Source organism: Selaginella moellendorffii, unplaced genomic scaffold (assembly GCF_000143415.4).
Source record: "Selaginella moellendorffii unplaced genomic scaffold, v1.0 SELMOscaffold_52, whole genome shotgun sequence".
NCBI classification, from domain to species: Eukaryota; Viridiplantae; Streptophyta; class Lycopodiopsida; order Selaginellales; family Selaginellaceae; genus Selaginella; species Selaginella moellendorffii.
Genome location: NW_003314313.1, coordinates 446,257 through 458,998, shown reverse-complemented (window position 1 = coordinate 458,998; position 12,742 = coordinate 446,257). Strand labels below are relative to the sequence as shown.

Genomic DNA, 12,742 nt, shown 5'->3' with positions numbered 1-12,742 from the left:
AGTGTCAAATCACAAGAGAAAGGAAGCAAAAGAAGTGTCAGGAAGGACGCGTTGCAAGAAACTGCTTAGGAACTCCCTCGTTTTGATCGTGACGATCCATGGTTTTACAATCCCTGAAGGAAAGGAACTGAAAAGCAAACTGCAAGTGCTGTAAACGAGTGTCCCACCCTGCTTCAACAGTCTGAAGCCGTTGCTAGCTACACTTCCAAGATGTCAAGGACCAACACGAAACTAGATGACTCGATACCTGAAGATTAGTGATTGTAGATATGCGTTCCGAGTTGAAAAACCGTTTCTCGGAGGTTTTCCATCCCCACTGCTCAAACTTGCAGATGTGCTTCAGCGAGCCATCGTGAGTACACTCGGCATCCACGAGCACCTGTGGAGAAAACCACCAAGCATTCGTAAACAACACAAAGCGAGCCTTAGCCCGTGCCTGGTGCAAGGACACTCCTCAATTCTCTTCCTACAATCCCAGAGCCACTGCCATCTTCGCCAGTTCTTGAGAGACAGCTCCCTTTTCGATTTAGGAGGTCTCCAATCAGTGAGTATCAAGAGATAAGAACAGGACTGGTCCGAAGACGCAAGCACAAAGTTTCACTTGTAAGAAAGAACAGGATCGAATACGTACATGGTTGTTTCTCAAGGAAACTGGATTGCTATGCTTTTTTAACTGCCAGGATGGAGAACGTCCTCCCGTCGGCAAGGAACACCCTCGCTCGGCTACCGTTCCAGCCCCCACACCTAAAACCTCTGCCATCATGATAGTTTCGGACCTACAAGTTGAAAGAACTCCCATAAACTGCAATGAAAGCTTCGGTTACCAAGAACTGCGCAGACGTCGAGGACGTGATCACATCAAGTGCTGCAACAGCAGCCCCGGAGGCCACATCCATACCGTAAATCTGTCGACCACAAGAACAAACAAGAGTTCTCGAAGTTTTCTTTTTTCTGTATCATTTTTTCTCACCTGTCCAGAATTGTAGGCACTGGTGACGCTTGGGATGAACACTGGAAAAATCCGGGTAGCCAAGAAACAGGCTCGAATTTGATCCCAAGTTCTTTCGCTAACTGGCACTCGGCTTTACTCTGGCAATCCAATCAAGCAAAGGAAAGGAATCCCGAGTTCTAGTACCTGAAGTAAAGCGGCAGCGTTTGACGTATGGTAGACGCGATGATCCACATTCTGCCCAAGAAGAAAATCCACGAACTCCGGAGGCAGGGAAGAAGATTTGGCGTGGCGCCTTGGTCTTTGCAAGAGAATGGGTCGCTCGCGGCGGCTGGCGCTACCTCAATTCACGCGATTGCTCACGAAAGATCAAACTATTGTCACGGAACTCATTAAACCGTTGCGATGAAAGCTTAGCTTAACGATCACCAGATTGTATCAAACGAGGCCACATCCAACTCTAAGGGGAGAGAGAAAAAGAGAAAATTCAGCCATATAGTCATCTAGAAGTATTTTCGTCTCACCTTGTAACTGGATGATGCCGCAAAGAAATGAATCGATCGCCGTAAAGAATACAAAGAAAAAAAACGTTTACCTTTGACGACTTTGAACTCATCATAAAAGGAGCGTTTTAAAATAAGCGATGGCGGCGTTGGCTGCCGAGTCTTTGGCACGCTTTACATCTCGCTGGGGCTCTCCATAAAATGTCACGGGTCCATGGATTGGAAGACTGATTTTCACAGCCAAAATGTATCTACAAGACGAAGAAAATCATCAATGAGCAGGATTACGAGTTTCATACTGTTCTTTTCTTACTGTCTCATGTGAGGAGGACCAGTCTCCTCCGAAATAATGTACTCGGGATCCGACCACCGTCGCTTCTGACAGAGAATTTGAAGCTCTGCTCTTGGAGCTCCAACAATGTAAGAATCAATGCCACCACCCTCTGGAAAGCAAAAACAAATCTTAAGGAAAGAAACATGAAGTAGCTTTAACCGTGTCTAGGAGGAACAGTCGACGAAGCTGTAGCACTGCAATGCTGCTCGAGGAGATGACTAGTTGCATCGTCGAGACCAAACTCTTCCGCAAGTGATGCTGCTAGAACATCTGACTCGTGTTCAGTGTTGCCAGGTTCTAAATCGGAAGGCAAGTCATGGTCTGGAGCAAGACTTTCCTGCCGAGATAGATCTGATTCTGCAGAAGAACTCGAGCTCGCCACTGGTGGTACGAAGGGTTCAAGCTCCGATTCCATGCACTTAATGACGGGGACACTGAAGTTCAAACCGTTGTTTATGATGACCTTTGAGGCCTCTATGTGTGTCTCGGCCCGAATAGCACGAAGGAGTTCGTGCCGTGGATGTTGAAATCCCAAAGCCTGAATACAAAAGAAAAACTGTAACGTTTTCGGAGCAGAACTTGTTATTACCTTCAGTCTTTTCAAGGCATCGACAGAAGACTGCTTCTTGAGAAGCCTTTTGTTTGCTCCTCCGGAGCCTTGTCCTGTGACTAAGCCTCCGTCTGCCAATGTCACCGAGCAAGTTCCAACGTTGTAGCTTGGAGCTGAAATTTCTTTCAGCTGGCATAGCTCCTGAAGCTCTCGGACTGGGTGAAGTGCCAAGCTCTCGGGACTGGCAATCGGGCGCAGAAGAGGCTCCAATATGCTCCACACTAGTTCCAGATTACCACCCGTGTCAAATAACAAAGCTCCCGCGAGAGATTCCACTAAATCACTGAGACACTGCAAAAGAAAAAGAGACAAGCGTCAAGAGGAGGACAAACTTTAAAAGCTCAGAGACTGACCTTTGGCGGTTGCTCAAGCTGCCAGTCCAAGAAACATTGCACATTTTTGTTCAGAAGATACTCGTCAATCTCTTTCTTATGGTTGTGACGCAGATACTTGTGAAAGTTGTGGCGCACAGCAACGAAAGCGAACCAAACGTTGTTTACTGTAGCAGCCTTGAGATCACTGAGAAGTCCCGGTTGCAAGCTGGGATAGCTAGCATAAAGATGAAGAACAATAAGGTAATCCAGGACAGCATCGCCTAAATACTCCAGCCGCTGACAACTAACCAGTGTTAGTCCAGCTCCAAAAGTTACTTGTTTACCTGATACGATTGAACGCTGGAAGAAGCATGAGTGAACGCTTCAACAAGGAAGCATTTGTTCCGAAAGGTATAGCCGATTATCTTTTCCAGATTGCAGATATCGTCAACTTCAGAAGCTTGGCATGAGAACACAGGTACTAAACACCTGTCAACCAGCTTAAATCCTGCCCAGGTCATGAAGTGATAGGCAGCATCAGCGGAGTTGTCAGTAATGTATGCACCGATGATGGCCTCCATTACATCTGCAACCGATTTTCTTCGCAGCCAACGATGACCTTTGTCACAGAACTTCCGTCCTAAAAGCTTTTCGTGACTGGCCAAAGAAGAGCAAGGGACCGGTGCAATCCAATCCTTCGGCTCAAACTGCCCGTCTCTCATGTACGTCTGTAAGTTCTGTTTAAGAGACTAGAAACATATTATTGCATGCTTACCACCAATCCTCTTTGTACACCAAACCTGTGCAAATTGCTGTTAGAGATCTGCTCTTGACGCTTTTGAGTAAGAAAGCCTTCTTGTTCTTCCGGATATTCAGAGACCAAGTGCAAGCTCAGTGCAAATTTGAGGAATGAATCGCCTAAAAACTCGAGTCTCTCGAGAGAAAAGCCTTCATTACAGCTTGCAGAAGTCAGTGCCATCAACATCTGCAGGGAAAAAAGAAAAATGAAAACAATAAAAATATGAACGCGAACAGCATTTTACCATGGTTGTAGAGATGTGGATGCCCACGAGTTTCGTCAGCTGTGCAGCAGCACTTAGACATTCTAGCCGGTAGATAACGGAAGGAAGCACCATTACGGACGCCACAACGGAGTAGTCAAGTTCTGGTTCTAAGAGAATGCAAAGCTCGGGCGGCAGCTCAATAGTCGATTTCCTATGCGACGTGCCAGGCATGTCTGTTGAACGTGGCAGTAAATAGTTTTGCACATCGCCAAGCATCTTCACTTTCAGAAGGGGTTGGGCTGGATATTGCAGTTTCATATTATGCCTATAAGTCGCTCCTCACAATCAGAAACGAAGAAGGAACTCACAAATCTTACCTTTTCAAGAAGTAGTCGGAATAAGTACTATATTTGGGATTGGAAAACGGGCTTTGCGCGGTTGTTTCTTTAAGAACACCCAAAAGAGAATGAAAAACTGGTTCATTGGTATGCTTTGTAAGAATCAATCCTCCTTTGATATCTGTAGCTCGCAGCGAATAGTTCGCAAAATGTAAAACACTTTTGTCATCGCTGTCTGAGACCATTGATGGAGGTGTGAGAGACTGAACGCAATTCCAGTCCACATCCAAAACATTTATCTTTCCAGGAAGCAGCGGCAGAAGGAAGTATGGCTGGAGATGAGGCCATCGTCGCCATAAAGTAGCGAAAACATTTTCGTAGAACTGATTTACGGCAGCAACCTTGAAAAGCAGAGCATAAGTCAAAACATTATCCACAAAAGCGACAAAATCCTTACCTTGTCACTGTCTAAGCTGATATTTTGCATCGAGCCAAGCCGAACCACAACATTTCTTCCACGTCCCAAATCCAGTTCGAAGGTTTCATTTTCGAGGGAGGCATCCAGCTTTGATGACAAGAACAGCGCAAAGTTACGATAGGAGAACCTGTCGTCACTGGAGCTAAAGGAAAGCACGTAGGTGTGGAAGGTCAGATTTTCAGAAAACACACCCAACTGTCCTTGGAAAACATCAGGTATGATCGTCTCATACATATCCATGTCATCTGAATCTAATATAGTGTGATTACTTCAAGAAAACGTTAGTGGATTCAACACACCTGAAGTCATTGAGGCAGTATTGGAGATCCTAGTAGGAGGAACTGGATGTAATTTATCTGATAGAAACCCAGTCGTGTGTAGCTTTCGACAAGCTTCCAGTCACACAATTTTCTCGAATAGAAATGTCTGATAGCTAAGATTTTCCAGCTACATTAATGATAGAAAATCGATCTTCGTTACCTGCGCAGATTCGGCTACGTTTGGAGCTTGAGTCGATTGATCTGAGCCGATTGAAGCTGGACGAAACAGTGAAACCCTAGGACCCTAATGTCGTAGATTCTGACAGATCGAAGCTGCGTATGAAACATCCATGATACCGTTATCATCTTTTCCTTATTAAATTCATGAGAGAGCATCTATCCAAGAGATAAGCTCGTCAACTCGTCACAGGTACGCGCTTTGATGGTTAGTCCCTCAGCAGTGATCACAATGGGCTCGAGATTGCCGAATCAGATAGTGGGTTCGTATGTGTCGAGGACGATCAAGGCTCCTAAAACTTGTCCCGCCTATGGTTGGGAATGTAGAGCGCTGTAAGGTGTCTCCTAGATCGACCGGAAAGCTCGTGAAAATGCAAACGACGAGAACACACGACACCACCCTGACATTGTGAAACGACAATTATCAAAGCTGACCTTAGTATTAGCAGCGGATCTTACAACCATACGCGTAATTTTCGTCTTTCTTGAAGAGTGTGCTCGGGCTTTACTGTCCATTTTGGACATAGGGGCACTGTACACTCGCGAAGGTAGAGAAGTGCGAGATTCTGATCATAAAGATTTGCTCGTATGGCATTCGTTCCTTGGTGATTTTAGCGACAAACTGGCGTTTGGTGTTGGAAACGCGCAAGCAAGCCGGTCATTGTGCATGGCCAGGACATGGCAGATTTGATCTGTCTCACCTCTGCAACATATAGCCCTCAAATCACAAGAGAAACGAAACAAAAGAAGTGTGTAGCTTAACCCGCATCAGGAAGGATGCGTTGCAAGAAGAAACTGCTTAAGAACTCACCTGTAGCCATCGACAAGAGCGGCATCGGCCGTGCCTGGTGCAAGGAAACTCCGCAATTCTCTTCCTACAATCCCAGAGCCACTGCCGCCTTCGCCTTTTCTTGAGAGACAGCTTTAGGCGGTCTCCAATCTCCCTTCAAGAGATAAGAACAGGACTGATCTGAAGACGCAAGCACAAAGTTTCACTTGTAAGAAAGAACAGGAGCGAATACGTACGTGGTTGTCTCTCAAGGACACTGGATTGCAGTGCTTTTTTTGCTGGCAGGATGGAGAACGTCGTCCCGTCGGAAAAGGAAAAGCCTCGCTCGGCTACCGAACTCATACTTTTGGAGCATGGTCCGACAGGCTGCTAGGCGATGGCGAGAAATATCAACTCCTGTTAGTATTCCAGCCCCCACACCAAAACCTCAAGTTGAAAGAACTCCCATAAACTGCAATGAAAGCTTCGCTTACCAGGAGCTGCGCACGTGATCACCGGATTGTATATCAGGTGCTGCAACAGCAGCCCCGGAGGCCGCATCCATACCGTAAATCTGTCGAAAATGAAACAAACAAGAGTTCTCGATTTTTTTATTTTATTTTTCATATTTTCTCACCTTTCCAGACTTGTAGGCCCTGGACGATGCCAGTGAAAACACTGGAAACATAGCCAAGAAACAGGCTCGATTTTGATCCCAAGTTCTTTCGCTAACTCCCCGCGGCTTTACTCTGGCAATCCAATTAAACAAAGAAAAGGAATCCCGAGTTCTAGTACCTGAAGTAACGCAGCGTTTGAGCCGCGTGGTAGACGCGCGGATCCACAATCTGCCCGAGAAGAAAATCCAAGAACTCCGGAGGCAGGGGAAGAAGATTTGTAGCAACAGCAGTGGCGCCTTCGTCTTTGCAAGAACGTAACTCATTAAACTCATTGCGATGAAAGATTAGCTTACCGGAGGACGTGATCACTAGATTGTATCAAACGAGGCCACATCCAACTCCAAGGGAGAAAGAAGAAGAGAAAATCAGCCATATAGTCATCTAGAAGTATTTTCGTCTCACCTTGTAGCCACTGGATGATGCCGCAAGAAATCATGAAAGGAGCTTTTTCAAATAAGCGATGGCGGCGTTGGCTGCCGAGTCTTTGGCCCGCTTCATGTCTCGCTGGGGCTCTCCATAAAATGTCACGGGTCCATCGATTGGAAGACTGATTGTCACAGCCAAAGCAAAGCTACAAGATGAAAAAAAAAACAACAATCAGCAGGATTAGGAGTTTCATTCTTTTCTTTTCTTTTCTTACTGTTTCTTGTGCGGAGGACCACTCTCCTCGCAAATAATGTACTCGGGATCCGACCACCGTCTCTTTTGGCAGAGAATTTGAAGCTCTGCTCGTGGAGCTCCAGCAACAAAAGAATCACTGCCACCACCTTCTGGAAAGAAAACACAAATCGTAAGGATAGAAACATGAAATAGCTTTTACCGTGTCTAGGAGGAACAGTAGACGAAGCTGTAGCACTGCAAAGCTTCTCGAGGAGATCATCGTCGAGACCAAACTCTTCCGCAAGTGATGCTGCTAGAACATCTGACTCGTGTTCAGTGTCGACAAGTTCTAAATCGGAAGGCAAGTCATGGTCTGGAAGACTTTGCTGCCGAAATAGATCCGATTCTGTAGAAGAACTCGAGCTCGACATTGGTGGTACGAAGGATGCAAGCTCCGATTCCATGCACTGTGTAACGACGGGGACACTGAAGTTCAAACCGTTGTTTATGATGACCGTTGAGGCCTCTATGTGTGTCTCGGCCCGAATAGCATGAAGGAGTTCGTGCCGTGGGTGTTGAAATCCCAAAGCCTGAATATAAACAAAAAACTGTAACGTTTTCGGAGCATAACTTGTTATTACCTTCAGTTTTCCCAAGGCATCGGCAGAAGACTGGTTCTTGAGAAGCTTTTTGTTTGCTCCTCCGGAGCCTTGTCCTGTGACTATGCCTCCGTCTGCCAATGTCACCGAGCAAGTTCCAACGTTGTAGCTTGGAGCTGAAATTTCTTTCAGCTGGCATAGCTCCTGAAGCTCTCGGACTGGGTGAAGTGCCAAGGTCTCGGGACTGGCAACCGGGCGCAGAAGGGGCTCCAATACGCTCCACACTAGTTCCAGATTACCACCCGTATCAAATAACAAAGCTCCCGCGAGAGATTCCACTAAATCACTGAGACACTGCAAAAGAAAAAGAGACAAGCGTCAAGAGGAGGACAAACTTTTAAAGCTCAGAGACTGACCTTTGGCGGTTGCTCAAGCTGCCAATCCTCGAAACATTGCACATTTTTGTTCAGAAGATACTCGTCAATCTCTTTAAGCTTGTGACGCAGATACTTGTGAAAGTTGTGGCGCACAGCAACGAAAGCGAACCAAACATTGTTCACTGTAGCAACCTTGAGATCATTGAGAAGTCCCGGTTGCAAGCTGGGATAGCTCGCATAAAGATGAAGAACAATGAGGTAATCCAGGACAGCATCGCCTAAATACTCCAGCCGCTGACAACTAAGCAGTGTTAGTCCAGCTCCAAAAGTTACTTGTTTACCTGATACGATCGAACGCTGGAAGAAGCATGAGTGAACGCTTCAACAAGGAAGCATTTGTTCCGAAAGGTATAGCCGATTATCTTTTCCAGATTGCAGATATCGTCAACTTCAGAAGCTTGGCATGAGAACACAGGTACTAAACACCTGTCAACCAGCTTAAATCCTGCCCAGGTCATGAAGTGATAGGCAGCATCAGCGGAGTTTTCAGTAATGTATGCACCGATGATGGCCTCCATTACATCTGCAACCGATTTTCTTCGCAGCCAACGATGACCTTTGTCACATAACTTCCGTCCTAAAAGCTTTTCGTGACTGGCCAAAGAAGAGCAAGGGACCGGTGCAATCCAATCCTTCGGCTCAAACTGCCCGTCTCTCATGTACGTCTGTAAGTTCTGTTTAAGAGACTAGAAACATATTATTGCATGCTTACCACCAATCCTCTTTGTACACCAAGCCTGTGCAAATTGCTGTTAGAGATCTGCTCTTGACGCTTTTGTGAAAGAAAGCCTTCTTGTTGTTCCGGATATTCAGAGACCAAGTGCAAGCTCAGTGCAAATTTGAGGAATGAATCGCCTAAAAACTCGAGTCTCTCGAGAGAAAAGCCTTCATTACAGCTTGCAGAAGTCAGTGCCATCAACATCTGCAGGGGAAAAAGAAAAATGAACACAATAAAAATATGAACGCGAACAGCATTTTACCATGGTTGTAGACATGTGAATGCCCACGAGTTTCGTCAGCTGTGCAGCAGAACTTAGACATTCTAGCCGGTAGATAACGGAAGGAAGCACCATTACGGACGCCACAACGGAGTAGTCAAGTTCTGGTTCTAAGAGAATGCAAAGCTCGGGCGGCAGCTCAATAGTCGATTTCCTATGCGACCTGCCAGGCATGTCTGTTGAACGTGGCAGTAAATAGTTTTGCACATCGCCAAGCATCTTCACTTTCAGAAGGGGTTGGGCTGGATATTGCAGTTTCATATTATGCCTGTATGTCGCTCCTCACAATCAGAAACGAAGAAGGAACTCACAAATCTTACCTTTTCAAGAAGTAGTCGGAATAAGTAATATATTTGGGATTGGAAAACGGGCTTTGCGCGGTTGTTTCCTTAAGAACACCCAAAAGAGAATAAAAAACTGGTTCATTGGTATGCTTTGTAAGAATCAGTCCTCCTTTGATATCTGTAGCTCGCAGCGAATAGTTTGCAAAATGTAAAACACTTTTGTCATCGTTGTCTGAGACTATTGATGGAGGTGTGAGAGACTGAACGCATTTCCAGTCTACATCTATCTTGCCAGGAAGCAGTGGCAGAAGTAAGTATTGCTGGAGATGGATTGGAGGTAGTCGTCGTTGCCATAGGATAGGAAAAACTATTTCGTAGAACCGATTTACGGCAGCAATCTTGAAAATCGGAGCATAAGTCAAAACATAATACACAGAAGCGACAAAACTTACGTTGTCACTGTCTAAGATGATATTTTGCACGGAGCCTAGCTGAACCACAACATTTCTTCCACGTCCCAAATTCAGTTCGAAGCGTTCAACTTCGACGCTGGCATCTAGCTTTGATGACAAGAACAGTGCAAAATTACGATAGGATAACCTGTCGTCACTGGAGCTAAAGGAAAGCACGTAGGTGTGGAAGGTCAGATTCTCAGAAAACACACCCAACTTTCCTTGTAAAACATCAGGTATGATCGTCTCGTACATATCCATGTCATCTGAATGTGATATAACGTGATTACATTAAGAAAATGATAGGAGATTGAACACACCTGAGGTAATTGAGACACTTTTGGAGATATTAGTAGCCCGAACTGGACGCAAATTATCCGATAGTGCCCCAGCCATGTGTAGCTTTCGACAGGCTTCCAGGCATGCAGCCTTTCTTGCGATTTCCTCCGTTGCACATCTTTTGCCTTTGATGTATTTGACGGTGCAGATATCAGGAAGTGTCACGTTACAAGTTGTTCCCCCGTCTTCACCCTTGTAGAACTGAAAATTCGGATGTGCGTCATTCCTATAAATGCTACACTTAAACGAGAATGAAACGGTATATAAAAGAGTTACCCAAGTGTCGAGCAGTATTGGTGGAGTAACGAAACACTTGAATCGATGTTCACGACCGCACCCGTGGACTCAACATGATAGGCATCTTTCTGGCGATAAAAAAGTTGATGGTCATAGGTATCCTGAACAGTATGTAGCTGCTCATGCATCAACTTTTCCCCTTCTAGTATTGCATGTAAGAGTTTTTCCTCGTTGAGGTTCCCACTGGAGGAAAACAGGTGAGATAACCGGAATTGAAAGAAAGTAGGCTCACGATTCCATCAGAATAACGTAGTCAGATCCTTGTTTACGTGCACGGCCCCTTGACTGAATACTGCTACGCTCGGTTTTAGGCATGTTGAATCGTATAACAAGAGAACAGCTTTGAATATCAAGGCCTTCTTCAGCAACATTAGTCGCCACAATGACATTAGCCTGTAATGAACAGTTATATAGCATTGTTGCATAAGAGAAATCAGAGAAATCAGACAAACTCGATTTTCACCTTTCCAGCACGAAAGTCTTCCAATGAGTTTCTCTGAGTTGCCAGAGTTAAGCCCTTCAACTTATTTCTGTGACTTGCTACACACTGTGCTCTAACGTAGGGACGAGAGTTCAAAAGCAGAGTCAAAACCTTGGCTGCAATCACTCTCTCAACAAACACAATACAACGAAGATCTTGGGCAGACCTGCATAACAAAGCCGTAACAGTTAGTAGTGTGATTGGGGAAAATTATGTCTCACTTGTACTCATCAAGCACATCCAGTAAAAGTTGGACTTTAGAAGAAATGGCACGGATTTGATCATCTGCAGTACCTGTCCAAGAACGCACTTGTCAGTTAAAACTTACTATATGTTACCGTCCAAAATCGCTTTCTCTTCCAGAATGTTTAGCACACGCCTCAAGAATGCGGCTTCCGCATCACGTCCTTTTCCGTCACAGCCAGCGAGCATAATCTCTGCCGCCTGTAATACGAGATTTCGTAGGTTCCCAAATTGTTTAGCCCAACCTTTCTTGCAGAGAAGAGGCCCAACTCAAAGAGACAGTAGTTCAGAGTGTTGTATATCTTATTTACAGCTTGCCTTTCTTCTGGAAGTCGAAATTCTCTGGTTAAGTTCTGAAATGTGCAACATGTGTTAAACAATAACAAGCTAATTCTTTCAGTTGACCTCGAAACGATTGTCGATGTCCGTTGTACGATGCTTGCCTTTCGTGTCTGGCAAGTGCTCCTTGATTTTCATATCAGATGACGGTAAAAAGCTAGTTAGCTCTTTATCTGCGAAAGTGATAATCTGTGACAAAAGACCAGCGGGTCCATCAAATGAGACTTTAGATAGACAACAACCTTTGAGCGTAGCATAGTTTCAAGGCAATCAAAACTTTCTTTGAAAGCTTGTGGACCGCTCCACGTCTTGCCTGTAAATGCAGGTGAGGTTCATGCACACAACATCCTCATACCTTTTCCAACAATGGGTGACGCCGTCATGCCCAATATTCTCGGACACTTAGCTTCAGGCTTGTGATAAAACTCCTGTGAATGCAGTAACACTATCAGAAAACGAAGCAAAAGAAAGCACTTACGCTCATGATATTCGCATAAGGATGCCCCTTGGCACAGTGATGACATTCGTCAAAAATTAGCAGCTCAACATGATCCGGATTAAAAAATCGATGGCGAAGGTTGTCCAGCAGAATCGCAGGAGTCATGACAAAAACCTGTAGGTTCCACGCAAGAAGAGTAAAGCCAAAGTTAATAGAAAGAAAGAACCTCTTGCTTTTGAAGATGCGTTGTCCACCAATGAACATCCATGGTGGAAGTTCCACCGACGTAAGTACCAACGTAAAGGTCAGTGTAGCGCTCAATGACCTCGGCTTGCTGCCAACCATATAAAAAGTCCAAAATACTAGCACGATAGCAAGCAAGATGCTAACCTGCTCGCAAAGGCTCACTGTTGGGGCCAAAAACACGCAAATCCCTTTCTCTGGCTTGCGAAATAAGTGAGAAAGCGAGCGAATGAGAAGCACGGCGATCATCGTTTTGCCACACCCAGTTTCCAGGCACACGATCGTGTTCATTGCCAGCGTTTTCTCGAATAGAAATGTTTGATAGCTAAGAAACAAGATTTTTCAGCTGCATTGATGGGAAATCCATCTTCGTTACCTGCGCGGATTCGGCTCCTCGCACAATCGCCGTTCTGCGAGCTCGGCCATTGAAATTTCGATCGGTTGGAGCCGATTGAAGCTGGACGATTGGCGCCAAGAGAGAAACCCTACGCTATGGCGGGGAGGGAAACTAGAAACTT

The 12,742-nt window shown here is 45.4% G+C and overlaps 3 protein-coding genes across 6 annotated transcripts; all 3 read right to left on the bottom strand.

Moving 5' to 3' along the window:
• Positions 1-580: 580 nt before the first annotated feature.
• Positions 581-1,401, bottom strand: LOC112350599. 2 transcript variants are annotated; one of them, XM_024687045.1, is made up of 4 exons: positions 1,136-1,401; positions 971-1,082; positions 825-905; positions 581-776 (listed from the first exon to the last, which is right to left on the bottom strand). In XM_024687045.1, exons 1-4 carry the CDS (start codon positions 1,183-1,185, stop codon positions 660-662), a joined length of 360 nt encoding a protein of 119 aa, XP_024542813.1. In that variant the 5' UTR covers positions 1,186-1,401; the 3' UTR covers positions 581-659. The 2 variants fall into 2 exon arrangements, with proteins under 2 accessions (XP_024542813.1, XP_024542814.1); XM_024687046.1 differs by having other exon boundaries at positions 581-753.
• Positions 1,402-1,524: 123 nt separating this feature from the next.
• Positions 1,525-5,060, bottom strand: LOC112350596 (endoribonuclease Dicer homolog 4-like). 3 transcript variants are annotated; one of them, XM_024687038.1, is made up of 12 exons: positions 5,011-5,060; positions 4,830-4,963; positions 4,510-4,781; positions 4,092-4,453; positions 3,754-4,039; positions 3,486-3,695; positions 3,055-3,438; positions 2,750-3,007; positions 2,376-2,687; positions 1,946-2,324; positions 1,766-1,895; positions 1,525-1,703 (listed from the first exon to the last, which is right to left on the bottom strand). In XM_024687038.1, the coding sequence occupies exons 2-12, from the start codon at positions 4,837-4,839 to the stop codon at positions 1,565-1,567; spliced, it is 2,742 nt and encodes a 913-aa protein (XP_024542806.1). In that variant the 5' UTR covers positions 4,840-4,963; positions 5,011-5,060; the 3' UTR covers positions 1,525-1,564. The 3 variants fall into 3 exon arrangements, with proteins under 3 accessions (XP_024542806.1, XP_024542805.1, XP_024542807.1); XM_024687037.1 differs by having other exon boundaries at positions 4,830-4,956; XM_024687039.1 differs by having other exon boundaries at positions 4,510-4,775; positions 4,830-4,956.
• A 433-nt stretch (positions 5,061-5,493) lies between these two features.
• Positions 5,494-12,730, bottom strand: LOC9635618 (endoribonuclease Dicer homolog 2). Its single transcript, XM_002982016.2, has 31 exons — positions 12,601-12,730; positions 12,372-12,549; positions 12,208-12,315; positions 12,021-12,155; positions 11,898-11,970; positions 11,785-11,855; positions 11,609-11,731; positions 11,449-11,556; positions 11,299-11,404; positions 11,182-11,254; positions 10,943-11,126; positions 10,712-10,872; positions 10,459-10,662; positions 10,164-10,408; positions 9,844-10,109; positions 9,428-9,789; positions 9,090-9,375; positions 8,822-9,031; positions 8,391-8,774; positions 8,089-8,343; positions 7,715-8,026; positions 7,294-7,663; positions 7,114-7,243; positions 6,876-7,044; positions 6,767-6,811; positions 6,592-6,715; positions 6,434-6,545; positions 6,291-6,370; positions 6,054-6,213; positions 5,839-5,997; positions 5,494-5,730 (listed from the first exon to the last, which is right to left on the bottom strand). The coding sequence occupies exons 1-24, from the start codon at positions 12,648-12,650 to the stop codon at positions 6,906-6,908; spliced, it is 4,533 nt and encodes a 1,510-aa protein (XP_002982062.2). The 5' UTR covers positions 12,651-12,730; the 3' UTR covers positions 5,494-5,730; positions 5,839-5,997; positions 6,054-6,213; positions 6,291-6,370; positions 6,434-6,545; positions 6,592-6,715; positions 6,767-6,811; positions 6,876-6,905.
• Between the last annotated feature and the right edge of the window lie 12 nt (positions 12,731-12,742).

Excerpts from the sequence above, each read along its gene's own strand:
- LOC112350599 (XM_024687045.1), bottom strand. The coding sequence starts at position 1,185 with ATGTGGATCATCGCGTCTACCATACGTCAAACGCTGCCGCTTTACTTC. Across the intron at positions 1,083-1,135 it reads ACGCTGCCGCTTTACTTCAG|CCGAGTGCCAGTTAGCGAAA; the intron begins GTACTAGAACTC and ends GCCAGAGTAAAG. Across the intron at positions 906-970 it reads GTGCCTACAATTCTGGACAG|ATTTACGGTATGGATGTGGC; the intron begins GTGAGAAAAAAT and ends TGTGGTCGACAG.
- LOC112350596 (XM_024687038.1), bottom strand. Across the intron at positions 3,696-3,753 it reads TCCACATCTCTACAACCATG|ATGTTGATGGCACTGACTTC; the intron begins GTAAAATGCTGT and ends TTTTCCCTGCAG. Across the intron at positions 2,325-2,375 it reads ATGCCTTGAAAAGACTGAAG|GCTTTGGGATTTCAACATCC; the intron begins GTAATAACAAGT and ends TTTTGTATTCAG.
- LOC9635618 (XM_002982016.2), bottom strand. The coding sequence starts at position 12,650 with ATGGCCGAGCTCGCAGAACGGCGATTGTGCGAGGAGCCGAATCCGCGC. Across the intron at positions 12,550-12,600 it reads GAGGAGCCGAATCCGCGCAG|CTATCAAACATTTCTATTCG; the intron begins GTAACGAAGATG and ends CTTGTTTCTTAG. Across the intron at positions 11,255-11,298 it reads AGAGAAAGCGATTTTGGACG|GTACTGCAGATGATCAAATC; the intron begins GTAACATATAGT and ends GTTCTTGGACAG.